The sequence below is a fragment of the Danio rerio genome, chromosome 3, assembly GCF_052040795.2.
Source record: "Danio rerio strain M-AB ecotype USA chromosome 3, GRCz13ab, whole genome shotgun sequence".
NCBI lineage: Eukaryota > Metazoa > Chordata > Actinopteri > Cypriniformes > Danionidae > Danio > Danio rerio.
The window spans coordinates 4,498,734-4,526,239 of NC_141023.1; the positions used below are offsets into that span (position 1 = coordinate 4,498,734).

General features: G+C 39.3%; 2 protein-coding genes and 1 long non-coding RNA gene across 7 annotated transcripts in view; 1 reads left to right on the forward strand and 2 right to left on the reverse strand.

Moving 5' to 3' along the window:
- engl (endoglin, like) overlaps window positions 1–27,506 on the reverse strand; it is a 449,904-nt gene that overhangs the window by 141,619 nt on the left and 280,779 nt on the right. The window lies entirely within an intron of this gene.
- LOC147845439 (uncharacterized) lies at window positions 3,377–8,317 on the forward strand. Its single transcript, XR_015480338.1, has 3 exons — window positions 3,377–6,645; window positions 7,035–7,848; window positions 8,109–8,317. It is a non-coding gene; the product is annotated as an uncharacterized LOC147845439 (long non-coding RNA).
- LOC101885345 (uncharacterized) lies at window positions 8,713–26,622 on the reverse strand. 4 transcript variants are annotated; one of them, XM_087243650.1, is made up of 4 exons: window positions 26,576–26,622; window positions 15,328–15,445; window positions 11,390–11,454; window positions 8,713–11,296 (listed from the first exon to the last, which is right to left on the reverse strand). In XM_087243650.1, exon 4 carries the CDS (start codon window positions 11,208–11,210, stop codon window positions 9,840–9,842), a length of 1,371 nt encoding a protein of 456 aa, XP_087099776.1. In that variant the 5' UTR covers window positions 11,211–11,296; window positions 11,390–11,454; window positions 15,328–15,445; window positions 26,576–26,622; the 3' UTR covers window positions 8,713–9,839. The 4 variants fall into 4 exon arrangements, 2 of the variants coding, with proteins under 2 accessions (XP_087099776.1, XP_087099777.1); XR_015480218.1 differs by lacking the exons at window positions 8,713–11,296; window positions 11,390–11,454; window positions 15,328–15,445 and adding exons at window positions 18,517–18,888; window positions 20,895–23,362; window positions 23,454–23,521; XR_015480217.1 differs by lacking the exons at window positions 8,713–11,296; window positions 11,390–11,454; window positions 15,328–15,445 and adding exons at window positions 18,517–18,881; window positions 19,531–23,362; window positions 23,454–23,521.

The window sequence follows — 27,506 nt, forward strand, 5'->3', positions numbered from 1 at the left end:
TTCTTGACATCAAAAATCAGCATTCTTGATGTCTACAATCAAATTATTAATATCAAATATCAGCATTCTTAATATCGATAATCAAATTATTAATATAAAAAAATCAGCATTCTTGATATCGATAATCAAATGCTTGATATCAAAAATCAGCATTCTTGATATTGACAATCACATTCTTGACATCAAAAATCAGCATTCTTGATATCGACAATCAAATTCTTGATATCAAAAATCAGCATTCTTGATATCGACAATCAAATTCTTGATATCAAAAATCAGCATTCTTGATATCGACAGTCAAATTGATATCAAAAATCAGCATTCTTAATATTGACATTTAAATTATTAATATCAAAAATCAGCATTCTTGATATCAACAATCAAATTCTCGATATTAGAAATTACATTTCTGATATCAACAGTGGAATTTTCAATATCAACAATTGTATTTTCACTACTTAAATGTCTCCATAAGCGGCCATTCAAATTTAATTGTTGATATCAAGAATGGATTTCTTTTGATTGAAGAATTGATTGATTGATCGACAATTTCATATAAAAGTTGTAACTCTAGACATCAGGAATTACATCTAATGTATTTTCACACATAACATTCGTCATTTCTCATATCTGAAAATGCATTTCTGATATAAAAATAAAGTATGATAACTAAAATGGCTTTCTTCACTAGCAACAATCGCGTTCTTGATATCATAACTGCACATTTTTATTCAACATTTGAAATCAAGAATGTATAGAATAACAACTGCACCACATGTAAACTAACAACAGAATAAAGGCTTTTACAAGTAAGAATTGCATTTGTATATGTACAATTGAATATTGACCGTGTTGGGCAAGCTACTTGAAAAATGCTTAGAAAAAGTGGTTAGCACGATCACCTAACAGCAAGAACGTCTCTAGTTCAAGTCTCAGCTGGGTCAGTTAGCATTTCTGTGTGGAGTTTGAATGTTCTCCCCATGTTGGTGTGGGTTTCATCCGGGTGTTCCGGTTTCCCCCTACAGTCCAAACACATGCACTACAGGGGAATTAATGAACTACATTGGCCATAGTGTATGAGTGTGAATGAGAGTGTATGGGTGTTTCCTAGAACTGGGTTGCAGCTGAAAGGGCATTCGCTGTGTAAACATATGCTGGAATAGTTGGTGTTTCATTCCGCTGTGGCGACCCCTGATAAATAAGGGACTAAGCCGAAGGAAAATGAATGATTGAATGACTTCCCAGACAGAACCTCCCATGTGCTGAAGGAGCCGGATGGTCAGGACAGGAGCAGCAGTCATAGAAATGACAACCAGACTGAAATACGTGTGGTTTATTCATAAACTAATTTCGAGAGGATCACGTGCTTATAATCCACACGGCTGGCTCCTTGTTAGCTCCGTAATCAGCCCTATTAGATGATTACGGAAGCATTATAAATAACCTGAGTTTTTCACTCCAGTTATCTTCGTCTTGAAGCTCCCCCCCTTTCCACCCCTACATCCTCCCACTTTTTCTGAATGGGCGACTCGGTGGCCCAGTGGCTAGCACTGTTGCCTCACAGCAAGAACACTGCCAGTCCAACCCATCGGGCCGGTTGGTGTTTCTGTGTGGAGTTTGCATGTTCTCTCCGTGTTCGCGTGGGTTTTCCCCGGGTTCCCCGGTTTCCTCCCACCGTCCAAAAACTTAAACCATAGCCAATCGACTAAAACAAATTATCACCCAATACAACCCGAGTTTACACTTCTCACGTTGACAAGCATGGGAGTTCTCGAGACCTACCTCAGTGGTTCTCAAAGCGGGGGTCGCGGGGCAATGAAGGGGGGTCGCCTGGTGATTTCCAAAAATCTATTTATTTTATTAAACCATAAGAATTAACATATTTTATCCATAACTATACTGAAAATAAAAATAGTCCTTTATAGTTACTATATACTATATAGTGACTATAGTAGCTTATAGTTACTAGTTCTATTGGATTGCGACCCCTGGGGTAATTACATTATATTAAAGGCAGCAATAGCGTCAGATGCATTTTGATTTTATAACATCAAGTTATACTTTCTGGCACTTTTAAAGCACTGACACAAATTTAATTGGTGTGTCTGCGTCATTGCATGCAAGGTTTCTGTATTTATAACCACCTCAGAGGATATTGGGGGTCACGAGTCACTGGCATTGTTATTTTGGGGGTCGCGGGCTGAAAAGTTTGGGAACCCCTGACCTACCTGACCTCGAATTCCCCCCTCGCCCTTCTAACGGGAGGGAGCCTCGGGCTCAAGGATATTACGAGCTCAGGGCTCTCTCCCGGGACAGCATGCCAAATACGCTTTATTGATTATCAGCTAAGTGTGAACTCTTGAAAACACCAGCAATTAACACTGACACAAATCTAACTGTAAGCCCATCTGACAGACAGCACTGGGGATGAAGCAGACATTAGCAATGTTTCTCTTCACCTATTTTTATGCACGTTTTGGAATATTGCTTAAAAAAGTGCCAAGATGTGGTTATATTTTTAAAATGTGCATCACAAAAACGTGTGAAATAAACTATCTGATAAGAAAACCTGTGCACTGAAAATACATGTGAATAATCTCAAGTATGTGCATCAGTAAAGGGACGTGATTTAGTTTTTGACAGATGATCATTAGAAATTGATTTGTGTGATGGGCGCATTAATGGACAATTTCCAGCACATTGTAGAACATCTGAAATGTTGTTTTGCTGATTTCTAAAACCCCTTAGCCGTCAGTCTGTCACCACAGTGCTTCAGTAGTATTATTCTTCTATTATTATTCCCCCCAGAACCGTCTCGAGCATCTGTCTGCGCTCCCAAAGAGCGTCTCACACCTCCAAAAGCACCTCATTCACCGTGTTCATTGTGTTCAGAACAGTACAGGAGGTCAATCAGGAAGTGTAGATAGAGTGCAAATGGGCTATTTTAGGTTGTGTTCACATCCAATCACAAGCAGACAAGGGAGAAACATTATTATCCTTCAAACACAAGACTTTTGTCTACTTCTGCTATTTTCAACCAGTGACCATGGAGGGTTTGTGTCTCTTTTTCTTTAAAGCTGCGGTCACAATAGAATTTGTGAGAGGGAAATTCTGTCGTACGGTGCTGCAAAAAGGGGCGGGGTTAAACACGATGATTAGACATTAAAAAAGGCAAGCGATTGCTTCATGTTTTAAATATCTGTCCAGAGAGGTACTGTTTTATCCTCGAATGGCGTCACACACAGGGTTTCTGCAGATATCCTAATGTCAAATTTAAGACTTTTTAAGACCTTTTTAAGACAATTAAGTATTAAATTTAAGACCTATATCGCAATGTCAAGAACACGCGAGAGAAAATGTACAACACAAAATTAGTGGTAAAATAAATTTATTTAAATTTAACAGTACTAAAGACAGGTTAGGTGCGCCATTGAACTACAGAAAAAACAAACATCTTAATGCTGATTTATACTTTCGCCTTTTATTTTCTCACTCTCAAATAGGGCTGGGCGATAATTCGATATCGATAATTATCACAATATAATTTTTTTTGATAAAACAATAATGACAGTTCTATAATTGCTCGATAATATTTACGCACTATGCGTAACGTTGCGCAAGCATTTTGCAGCCTAAAATAACACACGTAAATGTAAAATGTAAAATAAGAGTTTGCATGGGCCTATTTGTGCTAGTCTGTCAAACAAATTTAGTTAAAATATCCGTGGATATAACGGAGATCTGCGCATTATGCGTCCAACTATGAGCATGTCAAGAGGGTGACTGCATAAGGTAAACAACACACTTGATTATGTAATGCATGGACGTGTCTCACATTAGAGGTCTACATTGGCGCCGCAGGACCTGACCAGATTTCTGCGGCGCGGGAATAAACTTCTGAATAAATCGCGGGAGCGGTCGGTAACAGGTTTAATTTGGGACGCCTGCCGGAGACTTACCACTCGGCCCAGCTCCGGCTGCCGGACTCGGGCTGGATGCTTGTGGATTCACTGCTCGATTCGGGCCAGATGTGGCAGAATCGGCCCGAGAGTAATGTGAACTGCGGCCCGGAGCTGGCGCGACTCAGTATTTATTTAACTTTATATAAAACCTTTTGGTATTACATTGGTACTTGATACATGGTATTACAAGCCTTTGAGTTGATATAACAGCAAACGCCTGTGTGTCTGCTTGGTGCTTGTGTGTGTGTTAGTGCGCGCGCGTATGAGAGAGAGAGCTTTGACTGTGTGTGTGTGCTTGGTGCTGTGTGTGTGTGTGTTTATACAGACAGCTTGGATGTCTGGACTGTATAGCTGGGGGATTTTCAGTTTTATTCTCCCCCGCTCTTTAGCGGGATCGGGTGCGGTGGGCAGAAAACGGGGCTGGTCGGGCAGCGGGACAACAAATGCTTAATATAAGCGGGAGCGGTCGGGTTCGGGCTAAAACCTGGCTAGTGCGGGCGGGAGCGGGATTCAAAATTTAGTCCCGCGCAGATCTCTGTCTCACACCGCAAAGCATAACTAAACCTTTACATGTCCATGTTTAATCAGTCATAGATAAGGTCTATTGATTAAAGTGCTATTGACAATCAATTGATCATCAAGTAGATCATCAGGTAATCCTTAGCATCCCTAAATAAAAAATAAGAAAGTATATTTCACCCTAATACTCGCCACTAAAAGAAGAGTTCATCCAAAACTGAAAATTCTGTGACCATTAACTCACCTTTACTTGTTCCAAACCGGGTTTATTATTTTTTTCTGATGTTGAACAATAATATCCAATAACTTGTAATGTCTTTGGTTGTTGAAAACTTGAATGCTGAATTAAGATTGTTCTTTTGTTTATTATTTTATTATTTATATTGTCAGACCGCTAAAACATTTTACTAAATGCAAAAAATCCGCTGCGCAAAGCAATTGCCATACTGAAAATCTTATAAAATTGATAGATATAAAGATTTTAAGTTTATCGTGATAAACATCGATATCGACTGAATTATCGTGATAATTTTTTTTGCCATATCGCCCAGCTCTACTCTCAAATATGCACTGCTCATGCACACATTTTCTTGCACGCTCTCAGTACACTGTTCCCTCCTCCTTTCGTGCTTTTTGAAATGATTTATATTAGTACACTTTTTATTACCAATTGTCACCGGATGTCAAGGGAGCGAAGACAAGAGGTTGGATCCAAATGCAATTTTTAATGAAAAAGATTATTTGTGCAGGCAAAAACAAATGAGGTCAAAAAACAAGAACTCAGGTATCATGAAGGGCATCGAAAAATGCAAAAACAAAGCGATGATCAAAGTACAAAAAGTTACAAAACAATCATCAAAACATAACTAGAAAGACTAAACAGGGCGACACTCTCTGAAACCATACAGGTACTGACAAACAAAGATTCCGCCTTGACTGGTGTGTGCAATGTGTATAGTCCAAACCATTGATGATGACGATATTCAGCTGTTTGTGATTAATGGTGACTGGTTTGTGCAAAGGCATGCTGGGATATGTAGTTCATGAATGACATGTGTAGTATGCCAGCGATCTTTCAGAAACAGATTGCTGGTTATGTGACACCAATAACCAAAATACTAAAATAGACTTACATATTACATTTTTAATCTAATAAACCATCACATTTTTGGCTGTGTTCTATATGATGAGATATTTCCAATTTCAAACACTTAAAGAGAAGAGAATTGTTTTATTTTAAAAACTCTTATAAAACATCCAAAAGACGCACCATAGTAATAAAATAAAAAATAAAAAACATTTAAATATAACAAATGCAAGCAGAAATGTAACTGTAATAGAAAATAAGGAACTTGATAAGGTATTATAGCCTACTGAACTATTCATTTTATCACTAAAATAAAGTGAACTACTCTCTGCTGTACAGTGTTTTGTAAAGCACAGTAAAGTGCTTCAATTAATCAGTTGTGGTAATACTATAGTTGCTATGGTAACACAACAAGTGTAATATAAACAAATTACCCAGTGCTGTGTTTTTTTTTTTTTTTACAATATAGGGTATATTATACTACAATTCACCACACTTTACTGTAGTAAAACTACACTGTATTTCATTTTATCAGTTCACTATTCTTAATACTACAGTATGCTGAAGCATCTCTGGAGAGTAAAAGCTTGAAAGGAAAAATTGTGAGTCTGCATCGCCTGGCGGAGCGAGAGCAGATCATTCGCACGTGAGCAGCCAGTGTTTCGAGAGCTCGCGAGCAGTTTTGTTCACAAACAGAGGGAACCGCCGCGTGAGCAAAGAGATTCCCTTGCTTGTATTACACGAATGCGCTCCCGACTTACAAAACTGTGCTTACGGCATTTGTCAGTGAAATAACGCCATACTCTGCCAGCGGAAATCATGTCGCGCGCGAAGCGAACTTCTGCAAACACAGCGATGACGTCACATTCATGGTGCGCAATGAGTTTAAAGTGTCACGAAACACCAAAACACATGTTCTGAGCGGTTGACAGTCGTATGTGTCCCACACTGCTAAAAACACTATTAGGACATACATATTTCACAAAAAAGCGAAAATTGGTTGTTTTTGCGTTATTTCGAGCAAATTCATACTTCCAGTTTAAAACGAATTTTTGGAGCTGCGTCACGGCCATGAGTGTAACGTTTCGAATGAGAGTCAGAGAGGATCCAAATGCAAGTGACAATGTTTATTAGAATCTGACAATAAAACAAATAGTGCCAGCCTAGATAAACGAAGAACACAGGACAGGAACAGAACGGGGAAACCAGATCCATACAAACTCCTCAGGGCCTGAGCACAGACAGCACAAACATAAGTGATAGTAACGAACTGACACAGACACACAAAAGCATCGCACAGATATAGGCACCATGATGAGCCTCAGCTGGCGAACTAATCAGACCAACTGAGTGTCGTCATAACACGTGAGCATAACAAATCCACATGGACAACCAAAACAAAACAAACCCACATGATCAAACATACACTCCGGAGAAGCGCACAAACCTGCAACCGTTACAATGAGATCTTAGCGTGTATTCCAGCGTGTAGACTGGACGTCTGTACCTGGGAGTGCCGTATTACGTCTCTGAGTGTGCTGCATTGATTCATGAGTTTGGCTTGGTTCAAAGCAATCAGCATGCTCTATTGAGTATGCATGCAACTTCATTAATATGCATGATAGCTTCGAAGACGGCACCTGAAACAGTGTTCAGACAGCAGAGAGACGACATGTTGTGTTGCCAAAAGAAGTGGGACAAGAATAAGAATTGTTTGGAGATACGGGTCGTCAGAGATGCTTTTATAATGTGCTGCAGTGAAGGTTTTGTTTTCATTTTCCCGCTATGAGAGCGCAGCTGGACTCACGTGTGGATCAGTGCATGCGACGCGCGGCAGAAATACGTTTGCACAGAACATTTTTTACTTGAGAGCTTTTTGCATCTGGAAATGGTGAAATCTGGATTTGCTGCTCGTCCCATTTAAAAAAAGACGCAGCTCCAGTATGTGTTGATTGCCCTGTCTACAGATTTGATAAGTGTGTGTGTGATCAGCGCCCTTTCTTTGTTCATTCACATGGCAAAGTTATAGTTTGTATGGTCAGCAGTACTCTTTCAGTGTTTAAAGACAGACCTTATAGTCAAAATGATTTCTAAGTTACTCAGTTTACGTTAACATCACTACAATATTATGGAATAAAAGATCCGCTGTGAATGCTGCTCTCTGTGTGTGAACACTGCAAGCAAACTATTGCTGACCGTCATGTTTAATTTTCGCCGCATTTTGTGACAGGATAGTCTACACACACATGGCTTTCTGACCTACTGAGTGCATCTAAGTTTGTCTGTTTGTCATCCTCTGAGAAAACGCTTGATGAGTTCCTAGTTACAAGACCCATATCAGACGCATATCCCACCACCCTCCCGTTTTGCTATTTCTCCCAGAAAACTCCCATATATTCACAGGGGGTGCGCGAGCACAAAGTCCATTAGTTAAGGAATCCACGTGGTCACGCTTGTCACTTCAGGTTAGAATAACAACACATGTGACACCGAGTCCCGTATAATAGAGGTCTGCAGGTACAGCCGCGGGACCTGACCAGATTTCTTTCGGCGCGGGAATAAATTTCCAAATAAAGCGTGGGAGCTGTCGGTAACTGGTGTATTTTTGGACGGGAGCGGGCGGTCTAACAATACCGCTCCCGACTCCCGAGCGAGCGAGCACGCGTCTGTATGTGTGTGAATGAGACAGCATGATGCTGCGTTTAGCTTGTTTGTTGCTGTCTGTCTGTGTGTGTGTGTGTGTGTGTGTGTGTGTGTGTGTGTGTGTGTGTATGTGTGTGTGTGTGCGAATGAGAGAGCGTGATGTTGCTGTCTGTGTGTGTCACTTGCTTGGCATGCTTGCTGCTGTGTGTGTGTGTGTGTGTGTGTGTGTGTGTTTGTGTATATACAGATAGGCTGTCTGGACTCTGTATAGCTGGGTGGTTTTCGATTTTGTTAATGGGAATGGAGCGGGTTAGGTAGCGGGACAATGAATGCTGAACAGAAGCGGGAGCGGTCAAGTTCGGTCTAAAACCTGGCGGGTGTGGGCGGGATTTAAAATTTAGTCCCGCGCAGATCTTCTACCTTACAGTGAGGAAATTGTAAGGACGAAAAAAAATATAAGGACGTCACCAGAGTGGCTTTTTGGTTTCTTTTCTTGTGCATCCCAGCCACTAGCTCACCATCTGAACGGGTTTTTAGCATAGGGGTAAATGTAGTCATCCAACTTCACAAGCTGTAATGTTGCAGTGTGTATTTGAATAATGATGGTTAGTTCCTTTACTTATGATATCGAATGATATGAAACATTATATCATGATATTTTCTTTGCAATATCCTCCCGCCCTATGTTCTTATTTGTTTCTAGTCACTGCTAAGATAGTTGCTAGGTAGTTGCTAAAGCATTTCTTGGCAGTTGCCAGGGTTTTTCTGAGTGGTTGCTAGGTAGTTGCTAAAGCATTGCTAGGCAGTTTCTAGGGTGTTCTGAGTCTTGCTAGGCAGTTGGCAGAAATTGTTATTTTTTTACTGGGAATTTTTCAACCCAGGCTCATTCTGAAAACGTAGTCCTGTGGATGTTTCTGGAGACCGTTAAATACATCCAGGGAGGTACGTATTTTTGCAGGTTTTGTTTTCGCGCGTTGACGAGAGGCCAATGTGTGAGCTTTTCCTTATCTCAAATGTCTCTTGCGAATGCGGTTCGCGCCCGCACTGTTCTCGCGTGAATCCACCAGAGGCCACTGTCTGACCGACTGAATGATTGACTGTGCAACCGGCCAATCAGCTGACCCACCCTCCTCCTTCCCTAAACCCAACCAATTTTATCAATTTACCCACCCGCCCGCTTACTTCTCTAAACCCAACCAACAATTTACAAAAGCCGTCCAGAAGAAAAAAAGCCCTCGTCTGATTTTTTACCACGTTTTCGGATTTCGCCACGTTCTTTATTTATTCTTTCATTATTTTTTGGATTTTGTTTTTGTCTTACCTGATTTCTGGAACCGCTCTTCCCCGGTCGCCGCGATCAACTCCTCCTCTTTGTATCTGAAGTCTGCTGACGTACACGATAAGCTGACTGGACAAACTGGTTGCGGCGGGTAAGCCCTCCATACGGAGGTAAGCAGTCAGCCGGTAAGCGCGAAAGGGAACAGCGTCACACCGCCCTGTCTCGTTCGCTTAAAAAATGAAATGCAGCCATACGTACCACCCAGGACATGTTTCGTGGTCTCCAGAAACGTCCATGGGACTACGTTTTCAGAATGAGCCTGGGTTGGGATTTTTTTCACAGTGTGTGTCTACTTCAGCCTCAGTGATTGACTGTACTCTGCCAGATCATCATCAGCAACATTTAGTGCTGATACTTTCGGGATGCTAATTCTGACCTTAACTGTAGCACTACGTGATTCTCCACTTGCGTCTTGTCCAGTCCACGTCACATGCCTGATTTCATCTCTGTGTATCTGAACAGACCACATACAGAAGCTCAGCCCTGAGTTATTCTCAAGATCCTTCACTGATTTCTTGTACCTCCTTAGAAAGTCATGCATTGGTTCTTTAGTCTCCTTTCTCTGCTTAAGGTCTTCTATTATTTTATCTTTGTTATTGTAAATCACATAGCAGATCGGCTCTGACACTGTGCCGTCATGATTTTCCTCAATAATCACCTTATAGAAGTAATCCGGCACTGCCTTAGTTGACACTTTGCTTCTTTGGGTTGCTAATTTCGAGTCTAGTATTGGTCCAGTGTACACGTGGACGTTACGGATATTGCTTTCATTTATCTTATCGCGACACATATTCTCTATTGCTTTCCACGTGATTCTGTTTAACTTAGGGTCCTGCGGTGACATGTTAGAGTTTTCAAAAGTGTCTTTAAGGACTTCCTGACACCACCTGTGATTGGCTGCCGCAGCAAGATGACCGCGATCGTAGCCTTGGATATTTAGGGATTTGGCAAAATGACAAGATACTACATAATTCTTAACTAAAGTCTCGTGGTTTAATATCTCATACACCCATTCGGCATTATTGGTGTGTTCGTCGTATGACGTGACGTATGCTTTTTTGTTCCTTATCTCTTTTCTTGAAGGGCATCCATCTATTAATTTATAGGCAGATGTGACTGTTTCAGTTTGTTCAGAGGTGGCTTTCCTACCAAACTTCTCTGTGAGTGGGATTTTTACGCCGATAGCTGGAGAACTTACAAACTGACTATCCAGAGCTGTTTTACTTACAGATAAATCTGCTGCTTGTTTGCGTTTAATGGCATGAAAACCAACCCCCTGCTCAGCTTTCTCATCAGTTTTCGACTGAATCATTGGTTTTGCATGGCTTTTAGTTGATCTATCTGCTGGGCTACCAGATGGGTCTTCTGCCTCTTCATCAAAACTCAACCTTTCCATCATCTCAAACGTTATCACACAGGCCCACTGCTTTCTGGTGTGATCTTCTTGTATTGACGCAATTTCCCAAGCTCGTCTAATTTCATCAACTGACCACAAATGCTCTGTTTTAATGCCGCAAGTCTTTTCAATCTCACTTTTAACTTCAAACCACTGAAACCGATTAAAAAAAAAGAGCAAACCCTCAGCCATGTCATCTAAATAATCAGGAGGATCTTCCCTCCTTGGAGGAGTTGTTCTGAAGCCACTTAGGACTGACGCCATCTTGATTGAGTCTGGAGTTGAGGAACAGAAAGAGCTCTTGTGTGATTTAGCTTCACTTCTTTAATTTCTGCAGTGATCTGACCAGGCTGACAACGACAGAAAAAAACAACCCAATGTCAATTTTCTTTCCTTCATTCAGAATGGTAACTGATTGAAAAGTGAGTTCATGACTGACTCACATGAACAGACTGAAGGTCAGATGAACACACACTTCTGCTGTGCTGATTTTACACCAGTTGCTCTCCTACAAACAAACAAACACACACACACACACACACACACACACACACACAATAACACATTTTATAATGCATTCTCATTATTCAATGAAGTAAAGCACTTTCAGGACTTGTATCTTATTTATTTTCGGGAGTTTTATAATCACACATACTTTATTGTGTTTTAGTATTAATGATGCAATGGTGAAAATGTATGTCTGTCAGTCTATCTATCTATCTATCCGTCCGTCCGTCCGTCCGTCTGTCCGTCTGTCTGTCTATCTATCTATCTATCTATCTATCTATCTATCTATCTATCTATCTATCTATCTATCTATCTATCTATCTATCTATCTATCTATCTATCCATCCATCCATCCATCCATCCATCCATCCAACCATCCATCCATCCATCCATCCATCCAACCATCCATCCATCCATCCATCCAGGCCCGGCGCCAGGAAGTCAAAACTGAGGGGGCACTTTAAATCCATAGGGGGGCACTAGACCTGGGGCCTCATGTACGAAGACTTGCGTGGAAATCTTACTAAAACATTGCGTACGCACAAAGCTGTAAATGTGCGTACGCAGAAAAAAATTCAGATGTATGAAACACTGCGTACGCCGAATCTCACGCATATTCTTTTGTACATCTGAATGAACGTGAAACTGAGCGCAACATGCACGAGCACAAAACCCCTCCCTGCCTCCTCCCCCGTATGAATATGCTAATGACTATGCTAATGGCAAAACCCAACGAAAAAGCAACGGCAAAATCAAGCAAAAAGAGAAACTTTGAACAGAATGTGAATTGGAGGTGCTGCTTTCGGAGGTAGACCGGAATTAACAACAAAAGAAAAAAATAGAGTGGGAGAGTTTAGCTGATACGGTTAACACAGTTGGGTCTGAACATCGCACTGAGTGCATTAAAAAAAGAAATAGTGTGGTTTATATCTGTAAACTGTTACAGTACACTTAGTAGTTTCAGTGGCGCGCTCGTAAGACGCGCATGATCATGTTTTGACACGTTCGAGCATGAACTCGGTTCGAATCTAGCGTCTGATGAACTCTTTCTTCTTTTTTTCCCCGCTACATATCAGATTTTGCCCACTATTTATCAACAGAAAGACAAGTAGGAATCATCAATAAGTTTGTGCATCATATTTTATTTGCACATCTATTGAATGGAAATGTTTCTGATTCACGCATGCAAATTCATCTTCAGATAGTGTCTTTATAGCAATGTGCGTGCGGTAGATCGCTCAGATTACATTGGGAAAACAGGCGACCGCTGCAAATTGTGCTTTAATGTTTAGCTGGTCAACTGTATGGTATGGAAATCTTACATACCTACTATATGAACCCGTCTCATACAGCTGCCATTGCAAGGCTCAGACACTTTGTAGAGAGGAATTTAACACAACTGCCTCTAGGAGTCGCCAATGGAAATAAAACAGACACGCACAAAAAATGTGCGTACGCCTGCCAGAAAGCTGCCGTGAACCTGCGCACATTCCCACGTTCAGTTCATTGTTAGTAAATCCAAACGTGAGCGATTCTGAGCGTGAAACCTGGCGTACGCAAAGTTTTTGTGCGTACGCAGCATTGATACATGAGGCCCCTGGTGACTCATTTTGGTCTCTTGTTTCTTTCATTTAGGCTATTTATTCACATTTATTATTACTTTGCATTACTGCCTAAGTTACTGACCTAAGGCAGTAATATATGCTACGTTTTAATAGTAATAACAATATGTAGTTTCGCTATTCGAATTTTATTAACGATAGTAATGCATACCGCTTATTAATGCAGACGGATGATGGCTTCAGTGCCAAACGAGTGCTTTAAATCATATGTTATTCTACTTATTTCCGTTTTATTTTAAATGACAGGCATATGAATGTTAAAAGTTTTAGGTAAAGACGTCAAATTATGCCCACACATGCAAGCTGACCCACGATCAGACTATTCATTTAACCGGTAAATAAATATAGTAAAATCAGCTTAACCGAGTCATCACGCTTCACGTAGCCTATATTATCCAACCAACATCAGTGTCAGGGAAAAGCTAAATGTTACAATCTAATGTCATTTAAAAGTTTCATTTTAAGGCATTAGTGTAGCCAAAAAAAGATACCAAAATTCACATGTTATTACCGTGAAAATTGGTTAAATTTTGGCACGGATAACACACAACTCAACATGCTATATAACTTTTTTTCAGAATTTTAAATGTAAAAACAGATTTATCTTAGGCTATTATAAGTGTGTTTTTTCGTGATATTGTAAACCATCATAAACCATTAGGTTACTAAGCCTACCCGTATTTTTATTTATTAATTATTTTACTTATTAAGCCTTTTATAGCTTGTTTTCAGGTTATTTTCATTTTAGGGCCATGAGCTACAAGTCAAAACAAACTCGATATGTTGTATTTTAGCTCTTAAAATAGATCTACAATATATTTTATGTTGTTTAATTTTGCATGAGCAAAAAGCAGTATAGCATAAATGACATATTTTTAAAAGATTATCATTCTGCCTACCTGCAGCACGTGAGGTTTCTCGGTTGATCTGCGATAAATCCACTTAAGCACTATATTCCATTTATAACACTGCAAACTTGACTTAATAAACGCAAAAGGCATGTATTATGTGTTATACCTTGACTGCTGCTGCATAATGGGATGTTTCTCTACACAACTGTAAAAGTGCGCTTTTTAGCAAAACGAAAGCAAACATTCAAAGGGTTCTGCGTTGTCAATTTTAGTTTAATTGTAATAATATTAATAATAATATTAATAAATAAATTAAAATATTATTTATAGTGTAGTCTACTGTGGGACTGTGCAGTAAACTATTTGTTTTATTTAAAACATTTTTATTAGGCTACATCTTCCCGAACTAATAAATGACTGGCAGTTGCGTCTCTGCTAAAATTAATTTAACAGCAAATTTCTTATGTGTTTTTTCCTTTTAGAGCTCAAGAGAGTTGTGTTTAAATAATTAGTTAACCAAAACATGTAATGAATTAAGCTGCTCCTATCATGTCATCCACTTTTCTCCCTTGTGAGTTGAGTGCGCCTCCATCGGCGTGTGTGCGTTTTAAAGGCTATTTACGGGCGCACCAGACCTGACGCGGGGACCGGATCTCTGAACTATAGGACTAGCTTTAATCTCACCATTTTCATAATTCAATTGCTATGTCATATATTTTAAAATATTTAAATGTGTGTTCTTAAGGTTGGAAAGACGGGGGTGTTAATAATTAATTACAGAAAGAATTTTAAGTTTGAGTGAACAATCCTTTATAAAAACTGGGGGGGGCACAAAATCTTTCTAAGGGGGCAATGCCCCCCTTTGCCCCCCCGTAGCGCCGGGCCTGCATCCATCCATCCATCTATCTATCTATCTATCTATCTATCTATCTATCTATCTATCTGTCTGTCTGTCTGTCTGTCTGTCTGTCTGTCTGTCTATCCATCCATCCATCCATCCATCCATCCATCCATCCAACCGTCCGTCCGTCCGTCCGTCCGTCCGTCCATCCATCCATCTATCTATCTATCTATCTATCTATCTAGGCTGTCTGATTAAAAAAAAAAAATGCAAGTCATCGCCGGCTAGGAGAACAACACTTTACAAAAAGACTACATAGCAAACTGATCTGTAAGCAATTAAAACATAATTCTTTAACCAAAAAAAAAAAATTTAATAAACTAGAACTACAACAGAACTTGACAAAAGACTGCAATGTAAATACTCAAAATTCCAGCACACATTACAACCATGTCCTATGAACTAGTTTACACCCTTTTTTTAAATAAACCTACTACTTCACTATTTCTAAATGCATATTTAAAGGATCTCAAACAAGTAAGGAAATATTCAGAACTCACTTTTCTCAAATGGACGCTCACAGCTCTTGATAATCAGCTTCAGCTCTGCGTCGTGACTACTTTATGAAGCGCAGCTGTTTCTGTCATGCGCAGTTCACCTCATGTTCGCTGATGGCCACTAGAGGGAGCACATGCGCGCTGTAAAAATTACTGATGCAGATTGTAATAACTTACAGAGACAAGAGTCAATTCAGCTTCAACATTTACTTAAAAGTTTTTTTTTATTGACTTTAATAACAAACATGCAAATTCCAATCTGACACAAAAAAAATGATAGTAACAATGATAATACCTTAACAGAGCAGGTTAAAATATTATAAATATACATAAAACTGTTAAAAGAAAGAAGAGAAATAGTAATAATAGCAATTAAACAGATACATTATTAACACAAATACAGCAAAAGGAAATAAGAACTTATGTATCCGTGATAAATCCAAAATAATTGTCATAATAATCCAAGAATCTATCACTTTACTTATTTTTAACAAGTCTAAGAGATTTATTAAAAACATCAATTTCAATTAAAAATGTGAAAAAGAAGACTGCAAATTCCAGAATTTTTGTTTGTGAATAAAATATTTTCCACACAAAATAAAAAAGTTAACCCTCCTGTCGTGTTCACATCCTGCCCCTTGCTTTAGTGTTCCCGGTCAAAATTGACCGCTCTGTTTTAACTGCTCTTATATTATCACAAAAATCATTCAACATTTAGCTGTGAACAATGTCTCAAAGTAGTGTTTAACATGAATTTGCAGAATTAGACATAAAATAACTGCAAAGAAAATTCAAATAGGCGCTGAAAACATATTACAAAATGAACAAAAGATGACAGAAATCAAAATACTTTGTTTCATCAGCTCACAGAGTCTGACCGAAGAAATTTAAATTTTAATCCATCTGAATGATTTATTAACCATAACAGTGAGCATGAACAGAACTAGCACTAGTTATACTTTAGTAATTTTTGAGTGAGATAATAATGGTCTAATATTCATTCATTCATTCATTTTCTTGTCGGCTCAGTCCCTTTATTAATCCGGGATCGCCACAGCGGAATGAACCGCCAACTTATCCAGCACGTTTTTTGCAAGCCATCTCTGGGAAACATCCACACACACATTCACACACACTCATACACTAAGGGCAATTTAGCCTACCCAATTCACCTGTACGGCATGTCTTTGGACTGTGGGGGGGGGGGGGGGGGGGTTAGGATAGTTGTAGAAAGGAAATGAGGATATATAAAGTGACTTGCGATCCTTTGATTGGATGATCCTGATTAGCTAATGTGGGCCAGCTGGGTCAATCATGAGCACGTGCTCCTCTCAAAATTAGTTTAAATTTAAACTTCACAAAATGCTAACTAAACCTTTGAATGTGCTTTAATTAAGGCTGGCAGGACCGATTAACCCACCCACACCCTTCCCTAAACCCAACCGATAGTGTTTTCAAAAGCACTGACTGACCCGCCCACCCCCGTCACTAATTCCAACCAATAGTGTTTTCAAAAGCACCAATTGACTCGATTGTTTTTGGCACAGATTTGCCGTTATAAGAGTGCTCTATAAACCTTGCTGAAACAAAAGACCAGGGGCCTCATGTATCAACGCTGCGTACGCACAAAAACTTTGCGTACGCCAGGTTTCACGCTCAGAATCGCTCACGTTTGGATTTACTAACAATGAACTGAATGTGGGAATGTGCGCAACTTCACGGCAGCTTTCTGGCAGGCGTACGCACATTTTTTGTGCGTGTCTGTTTTATTTCCATTGGCGACTCCTAGAGGCAGTTGTGTTAAATTGCTCTCTACAAAATGTCTGAGTCTTGCAATGGCAGCTGTATGAGACGGGTTCATCTAGCAGGTATATAAGGTTTCCATACCATACAGTTGACCAGCTAAACATTAAAGCACAATTTGCAGCGGTCGCCTGTTTTCCCAATGTAATCTGAGCGATCTACTGCACACACATTGCTATAAAGACACTATCTGAAGATGAATTTGCATGCGTGAATCAGAAACATTTCCATTCAATAAATGTGCAAATAAAATATGATGCACAAACTTATTAATGATTCCTACTTGTCTTCCTCGTGATAAATAGTTGGCAAAATCTGATATGTAATGGGGGAAAAGTAGAATGAGTTCATCAGACGCTGGATTCGAACCGAGTTTGTGCTCAAACGTGTCAAAACATGTTGACATGCATCTTACGAGCTGCGCCACTAAGACTATTAAGTGTACTGCAATATTTTACACCTATAAATCACACCATTTCTTTTTTAATTCACTCAGTGCGATGTTCAGACACAACTGTGTTAACCGCATCAGCTAAACTCTCCCACTCTATTTTTTTTTCTTTTGTTGTTAATTCCGAAAAACAAACGTGCAAATAACACCGCTTTTCTCCGGTCTACCTCCGAAAGCAGCACCTCCAATTCACATTCTGTTCAAAGTTTCTCTTTTTGCTTGCTTTTGCCTTTGCTTGGTTTTGCCAAAGTAGAGTCATTAGCATATTCATATGGGGGAGGAGGCAGGGAGGGGTTTTGTGCTCGTGCATGTTGCGCTCAGTTTTACGTTCATTCAGATGTACAAAAGAATATGCGTGAGATTCGGCGTACGCAGTGTTTCATATATCTGAATTTTTTTCTGCGTACGCACATTTACAGCTTTGTGCTCACGCAATGTTTTAGTATGATTTCCACGCAAGTCTTAGTACATGAGGCCCCAGGGCTGCGTCTAAAACCGCCTACAACTCAGTAGGTACTGCATTTGAATTTAAATGTACTACTCGGCCGTTAAAAAGTACGTTCTATACAGTATGAATGGGAGACGTATGAATGGAATTCGGACGTACTACATCCGCCATTTTGTTATGGACACGTGACCTACCTGCGTCAGTTGCGTCACTTTACTTCCATTCATGAATTCTCTCGCAGGGCATCATGGGATAGCGCAGCATGCATGGGATGCGAACTCCAGAATTTCATCCGGGTACTTCTCGCATACTGACATACTACTCGGCTCGCATACTGATTTTAGCGTACAATATAGTATGGAAGTATGCCGTTTCGGACGCAGCCCAGATAAAACGCAAATTAAACCTTTGAATGCACTTTAGTCATGGCTGGCAGGATCTCCATTTAAAGACATTCTCCTCGAAAAAACAAAATAAACAAATACAAGAGTTTAGTTGAGTCAGGTTTGGTCCCCTTTATTTCTGTTAAAATTCGAGGACAATACATACACCTAATACACAAATACACTTAATTGAACATACACACATGGACAGCACCTTTACTGTATAACTGCAGGTTAACTGTGCTTATAGAATAACTTTAACTGTTAAAAGCGATCAGTTTCTAATTAATTAGTTAAAGTTATTAGTAACTAATGAGGTTATGGTAGCTAATATCCTTAACTTTTCTAATTTTGATTGTAATGCGATAAGGTGCACCTTTAATGCTGATTTAAAACAATAATTATTGTGAGCAGCGCTATACTAATAAACACAACCCAAGCTCATTCTGAAAACGTAGCCCCGCGGACATTTCTGGAGACTGCGATTTACGTGGCTGGAGGTACGTATGGCTGCATTTGGTATTTTTGAGCGAACACTGCAGGGCGGTCTGACGCTGCTCCGCTTCTTCGCACTCGCCGACTGCGGCCGACTGCGACCGACTGCTCGCTCACCTCCGTGTGGAATGCTTTTCTGCCGCAACCAGTTTGTCCGCTCATTGTGTTACGTTGGCGGCGGTTCCAGAAATCAGGTAAGATGAAAAACAGAATCCAAAAAATAAAAGCGAACGAGTTCATGACGGGACGAGAATGCGGCGAAATCCGAAAACTTGGTCAAAATCGGACAAGGGCTTTTGCTTTTCATTTCTGGATAGCTTTTGTAAATCGTCGTTTGGGTTTAGGGAAGGATGAGGAGGAGGGCGGCTGGGTCGCCGAGTTGATCGTTCAGTCATTCGGCCAGTCGTTCAGCCTGACATACGGTCGCTCGATAGCGGCCTCCGGCGGCTTTTCGCACGAGAACAGCATGGACGCGAACGGCGCGCGCTCCCGAGAGGCGTTCGAGACGTGAAAAAGCGCGGCACAGCAGCCTCTCGTAGATTCTCAAAAACAAAAACTGCACAAATACGAACCTCCCGGGACGTATTTTGGGGTCTCCAGAAACGTCCGCGGGGCTACGTTTCCACGATGAGCCCAGGTTGAATAAACTTAAATCTAATTGAATTAGTTACACTCTCTCTCACTTATTAACCACTAGTGAATTCACAGCAGACTCGCATAAATAATCATTCTCTTGTGTTCCAGGACAACATATACATAGAGATGATACCAACCATCAAGGACTTTCAGGACAACACTTAATACACAAATATACGTCATCTACACATAAACATCACCTACAGTTGAATTCGGAATTGTTAGCCCCCATTTAATTTTTTTTCTTTTTTTTTTTTTTAAATATTTCCCAAATGATGTAGAACAGAGCCAGGAAATTTTCACAGTATGTCTGATAATAATTTTTCACCTGGAGAAAGTCTTATTTGTTTTATTTCAACCAGAATAAAAGCAGTTTTAATTAAAAAAAAAAACATTTTAGGGTCAATATTATTAGCCCCTTTAAGCTATATTTTTTCCCAATAGTCTACAGAACAAACCATCATTATACAATGACTTGCCTAATTACCCTAACCTGCCTAGTTAACCTAGTTAAGCCTTTAAATGTCACTTTAAGCTGTATAGAAGTGTTTTGATGAATATCTAGTCTAATAGTATTTACTGTCATCATGGCAAAGACAAAATAAATCAGTTATTAGAGATGAGTTATTAACACTATTATGATTAGAAATGTGCTGAAAACAATCTTCTCCATTACACAGAAATTGAAGAAAAAGTTAAACAGGGGCTAATAATTCTGACTTAAACTGTATATACTATATAACTACAGGTTAACCGTGTCTGTATATAATAACTTACATTTGATGGTAACTTTAACTTAATTTGATTGTAATGCATTACTGTGCACCTTTTGTAAAGCCGCTTTGAAACAATAATGCTGTTAACAATAATAATTACATTGTAGAAAGCACTATACAAATAAGCTTGAATCGCTTCACTGTCAGCAGTGGTGTAAAGTAACTAATTACAAATACTCAAATTACTGTAACTAATGACTTTTTCTCAGGAATTGTAATTTACTGAGTAGTTTTAAAAATGTGTACTTTTACTCTCACTTGAGTACATTTTTAGTGCACTATCTGCACTTTTACTCTCACTACTTTCCTTCAAAAAAAAAAATCGGGTTTACATCAGAACTCAACGTCAGCCCGATGTCTCTGTCCAACGTCCAACCTAAAACCAACCAGATATCAACGTCTAATGACGTTACCACTATGACCTCTATCAGACGTTGAATTTTGTTTGCCATAACTGATGAATAAATGTCAGTATTTGACGTCAATATGTTGTCTGTTTAAGATGTTGGCTCCATATTGGATTTTAATCCAACCCAAGCTCATTCTGGAAACGTAGACCCGCGGACGTTTCTGGAGACCACGATTTACGTGGCCGGAGGTACGTAAGGCCGCATTTAGTTTTTTTCGAGCGAACACTGCGGGGTGGTGTGGCGCCGCTCCGCTCCTCCTCTTCGCGCTCGCCGGTCGACGGCTCGCCTCCAAGTTGAGGGCTTTCCCGATGCAACCAGTTTGTCCGCTTAGGGCACAGCGTTGCGTCGGCGGAGCGGAGGCCCTGGAGAAGGAGGAGCCGGCCGCAGGGACGACGACCGGGATCGCATCCAGGGAACAGCAGGTTCCGGAAATCAGGTAATATGAAAAACAGAATCCGAAAAATAAGAGCGAGAATGCGGCGGGATCCGAAAACGCGGTCGAAATCGAAGACGAGGGCTTTTGCTTTTTTTTTTTTCTGGATTGCTTTTGCAAACCGTCGCTTGGGTTTAGAGAAGGAGAAGGAAGAGGAGGGCGGCTTTTCGCGCGAGAACAGCGCGGGCGCGAACGGCGCGCGCTCCCGAGAGGCGCCCGAGACGCGAAAAAGCGCGCACATCGGCCTCTCGCCAATCTGCGAAAACAAAAACCGCTCAAATACGTACCTCCCGGGACGTAAATCGCGGTCCGCAGAAACGTCCCCAGGGCTACGTTTCCACAATGAGCCCGGGTTGTTTTAATCACTTTCTAACAACCTAAAATCAACCAAATATCAACATTATTTGATGTCATTATTGGACAACAAAATAATGTTGTCCTTAGACTAATTTAGACTAATTTTGGTCACCTGACATCACAACCTAAATCTAACCTAATATTACATGATTATGACATTGTGTGCCTGCTGGGCAATAACTACATGCACTACAGGATGTTAGGCTTACACACACATACACAAATGACATGTAAATGCATCAACTTTTAACAGCATAATACTCACTACTCACTACTCTTGAGTACTTTTAAAAGGGCTACTTTTTACTCCTACTCTGAGTAATATTTACAACAGGTACTTTTACTCTACTTGCACTACATTTTTATGCAAGTAATGGTAATTTTACTTAAGTATGCTTTTTCAGTACTCTTTCCACCACTGACTGTCGAATCATTATTATTATACGTTGCTGATTATTTAGGGATGCTCATTCTGACTTCAATGTGAACACTATGTAAAGTTTCTCCATCACCTTCTCCTGTCCACGTCACACTCCTGATCTCATCGGTGTACATCTGAGCAGGCCTTACAAAGATTTTGCCAATGATGCGCTTAATGTTCTTAATGTCCTCAGTTTTCTCAGTGTGCTCAATGTTCCCGATATTTTCATTCTCAGTGTTCTCAATGTGAATTCTGTATCTTTGGGTTAGAAAGTCTCGCCCATGTTCCCTCGTTTCGAGATCATGTTTTATTTTATCTTTGTCATTATAAATCAGATAGCACACTGGCTTTGATACCGTCCCATCTGTCTCCTCAATAATCACTTTATAGAAGTAATCTGGCACCGCTTTCTTGTTTCCGCTCTGTCCTACAGATCCTGAATCTAGTATAATTGTTCCAGTGTACACGTGGACGTTACGGATATTGTTATCCTTTGCTTTTTTACGACACCTATACTCTAAAGATTTCCACATGCAATTATTTAACTCAGTGAGCTGCGGTGACATGTTGATGAGATCAAAAGTGTCTTTAAAGGCTTCTTTACACCACCTGTGATTGCGAGCCGCAGCAAGATGACCTTTATCATAGTCTTCGTCTATCTCACATTCAGGAAACCTTCCAGTTCCCGTATAATTCTGAGCTAAAGTCTGCTTGTTCAGTATCTCAAACACCCAATCAGCATTATTGGTGTTTTCATTGTATGACGAGACATAAGACTTTCTTCTGCTAATTTTTCTTCTTGAAGGACATCCATCAGTTAATTTATACTCTGATGGGATTGTTACAGCTTGCTCAGAGGTGGCTTCATGACCAAACAGTTCTGAGAGTGGGATCTTGATGCCGATGGCTGAATAACCCCTCTGAGATGCTCTGTCCGCTGGTCTGTGGGATAGATCAGGGGTCACAGTGCCAAACGGCTGCGCTGCATCAGTCAGACTAGACTGAGCTTCTGATGATTTATGCTTCTCATAATCCGACCTTTCCATTATCTGAAACGTTACCACACAAGCCCATAGTTTTATTCTGTCATCGTGTAGTTTTTCCATTCTCTCTATTTCTACTAAAGCTCGTATAATGTCTTCATCTGACCATAAATGCTGGTTTTTAATGTCACAGGTCTCTTCAATCTCATTTTTAACTACTAACCACTGAAACCTGTTAAAGTAAAATGACAAACACTCGGCCATGTCGTCTAAATAGTTGTCAGGAGGATAATCCCCCCCGAAAGGTTTTGACCTGGAGTCTCCTCTTGAGACTGTCTTCATCATGATGAAATCTGGACACAAAGTTCAGCAACAGAAAGAGCTCTTGTGTAATTCAGCTTCACTTCTTCAGCTTCTTCAAGAATCTTCTCCTCTGATCAGGCTGACAAGTACAGGAAAAAACAACTTGATGTCAAATGTCTCCTTCATTCAGGATGATAACTGATTGAGAAGTGAGGTAAAGATTGACTCACATGAACAGACTGAAGGTCAGATGAACACACACGTCTGCTGGAAAGATTTTACACCAGCTTTTGCTCTCCTACAAACACACACACACACACACACACACACACACACACACACACACACACACACATTATATAATGTGTTATTACTATTCAATGAAGCAAAGCATTGTATATCTATCTATCTATCTATCTATCTATCTATCTATCTATCTATCTATCTATCTATCTATCTATCTATCTATCTATCTATCTATCTATCTATCTATCTATCTATCCATCCATCCATCCATCCATCCATCCATCAACATCATGTCCTGGGGCAGATTGGCCATCTGCCAATTCTGGCAAATGCCAGAAGGGCCGGACCATTTTTTAAATGTGGGCCGGTCAGTTTTATTTATTTGTTTATTTATTTTTTACATGTATTGTTTTTACATGCAGGCTGTTATTATCTCTTGCAAGATGTGAATATGATGATGATGATAATTGAAACAATAATAATATTATTAATATTAGCCAGCTGGTTTTGAGATGGGCTGACCGAATCAGAGATTACCAGACGTAATCAAAATCTGGCAAAGAATGTCAAACAAACAGTAAGTGCAACACAAGCTATTTGTCAGAAATGGATCGTAAATATCTATTACATATCATACTGCTTATATTATTTCACCATCTGTACACCAATTTAAGTAGTGAATGTGCGTGTCCGTGGGTGGGGCTGTGTCAGTGTGGTAATGTGGTCTAATGTGATAATGTGGTCGGAATTTTTGTCCCAGTCCACCAATGATCATGTCTATCTGTATTCCAAACAAATGCAAGTCATAAGCAGCACAGCGAACAATTACCAAGGAATACATCAAAACTACTTATAATATTAGTGCACATCACAACCATGTCCCATGAGCTGATTTACATAAAAACTAGTCCTCCACTAAACACATATTATTTCCAAGCTAAATAAACAACCTGTCATTCATTTTAAATGCATGCTGTAGAAGAGAACTGACCACAGGCGCTTATTTCCTCTTGCCAGTTCTCTGTTATGTTCACTTGGCAGTCTCCAGCAGCACAAACAATAGACACTGCAGTATGGTGGGTCTTGTGAAGCTGTGTGTGGATGGGCGTAGTCTGCAGCACATAATCGCGAAACCGAAAGTGAAACCATTCAAAAGGGTTCCGTTTGTTCATGTGTACTGTGTAGATTAACGACAGACGCTTTCAGCTAAGAAATGCATGTTGTCCAACATTGCTGTAAACATTGCAGTTCTAGCTAAATGTGTCCATCATTAAGCTTGACCAAACGGAACCCTTTTACAGTTTCACTTTCGATTTTGCGATTAGTTTTACCGCAGTAAAACGTGACATCCATTATTATGCTGCTGCTGTTGTTTTCACGTACAAATAAACCCATTTTAAAGATAATGATGGGTGGACAAACGTTTTGTCTATTTAAGAAAGTTAACAGAGACTGAGCTGTTTTATTCATAGTTTAGCCTATTCTGTTATATTAGTTTGTTCATTTTTGGCTGTTTGAACACAAATGTCCTGTTTATTTAGTGTTGACATTTCGACACTTTGATAAAAGGATCAAACATTAATCCTCTTTGTGTGTTTGTGAACGGGAAAACTGACGCAGCTTTGATCACCTGTTTTTTTCAAATAAAATAAGCCTAAATTAATCTATTTTCGCCATTTAAGGTCGTAATTAATAATGAAAATGTGAATGAAAACAAATGAAAAACGTCTATTAAGCTTCTACACACAAAAGTCGAAACTTAGGGTGTGGCATATAGTAAACATGAAACACAAACGAAAAATATGGAGAAAAAAACCCTAATGTGATACGTTTTAAGTTTTATTTACTTTCATTTACTGTTATTTAACAATAATAATAGTTTAGCATATGTAATATGCTAACCTGTGATTTATTTTAAGCGCATGCTGTAAAAGAGAACTGACCACAGGCTGACCTGCATGAGAGGCTATATTTCCTGCTTGAGGGGAAGCCAGTTCTCTGTTATGTTCACTTGGCAGTCTCCAGCAGCACCAACAATAGACACTGCAGTAAGGTAGGTCTTGTAAAGCTGTGTGTGAATGGGCGTAGTCTGCAGCACATAATCGCGAAACCGAAAGTGAAACCATTCAAAAGGGTTCTGTTTGGTCATGTTTACTGTGTAGATTAACGACAGATTTTCCAACATTGCTGTAAACATTGCAGTTCTAGCTGAATGTGTCTATCATTAAGCTGAATGTGTCTATCATTAAGCTTGACCAAACGGAACCCTTTTACAGTTTCACTTTCGATTTCGCAATTAGTTTTACCCCAGTAAAACGTGACATCCATTATTATGCTGCTGCTGTTGTTTTCATGTACAAATAAACCCATTTTAAAGATAATGATGGGCGGACAAACGTTTTCTTTATTTAAGAAAGTAACAGACTATCTCTGAGCTGTTTTGTTCATATGTTAGCCCATTCTGTTATATTATTTTGTTCATATTTGGCTGCAGCTGTTTATTTAGTGTTGACATTTCGACACTTTGATAAAAAGTTCAAACATTAATCAACTTTGTGTGTTTGTTAAGGGGAAAACTGACGCAGCTTTGATCACCTGTTTTTTTTTTCAAATAAAATAAGCCTAAATTAATCTATTTTCGCCATTTAAGGTCGTAATTAATAATGAAAATGTGAATGAAAACAAATGAAAAACGTCTATTAAGCTTCTACACACAAAAGTCGAAACTTAGGGTGTGGCATATAGTAAACATGAAACACAAACGAAAAATATGGAGAAAAAAACCCTAATGTGATACGTTTTAAGTTTTATTTACTTTCATTTACTGTTATTTAACAATTATAATAGTTTAGCATATGTAATATCACAATAACTTGCACCAGTAAATTATTTATGTTGTAAATAATGATCCTTTACATATTCATTAGTACGGAACAATACAGAAAAGAGACTGAAATCACGCTTAATCACTCTGTATAATGACACACACCGTTACTCACAACAAGCCATTCACTTTTGAGTTTATTTATAACCAACTACACCATTATTTCTAAATGTATGCATATTTCAAGGATCTCAAACAAGTAAGGAAAGATTCAGAACTTACTTCTCTCAAATAGACGCTCACAGCTCTTGGTAATCAGCTTCAGCTCTGCGTCGCGACTTCAGGATCGGCTTTATAAAGCGCAGCTGTTTCTGTCATGCGCAGTTCACCTCTGCGCAATCCCGTCTCCAATCTTACAAGAAAATACTCCTGTGCCTTACGTTATTTTTCACTATTTTCACTGGAACAATATATTTAATAATGTAAACTGGACTCCTATTGTCATTAACTCATTTTACCCTTACAAATAAGACTACAGAAACATCACTTAGTTCATATTGTTTACCCTACACTCTCAGAAAAAAGGTACAAAATTGTACCTTTTAGGGTACAAATGACCCATCACTGGGGTGGTACCCTTAAGGTAACCCTTACATTTGTCTATACAAAAATTGACATTGAGTTAAATGCTGTTGTTGTGAATGCTTTAATAAAACTATTTCACATTTATCAGATCCTGCTGATTATACTCATGTAATTTTTTTTTGGATTAATGTTGAAGCTTTCATTTCTCATAATACTTTATAAACATTATTCGTATCTTATAAACATGTGGTTTTGGGTTATTAAGTATGTTAAGGATCGCTCTTTAAAAGACGCTGGCTTTATTATAAACTTTATTCTGTTACTATGTAAATTTCACATTCACAGTCTACTACAAATGTCAACTATTTAAATTTCTTAAACTATAAAAAACTGGAAAATCTCAATGTATGTAATGGACTTTCTCCTCTGATCAGACTAAAACAATGTGCACAAAAACAACTTATGTCAAATGTCTCCATCATTCAGGATGGTAATTGATTGAGAAGCGAGGTAAAGATTGACTCACATGAACAGACTGCAGGTCAGATGAACACACACGTCTGCTGTGCTGATTTTACAGCAGATTTTGATCTCCTACAAACACAGCAAACACAAAAATACCTTATAT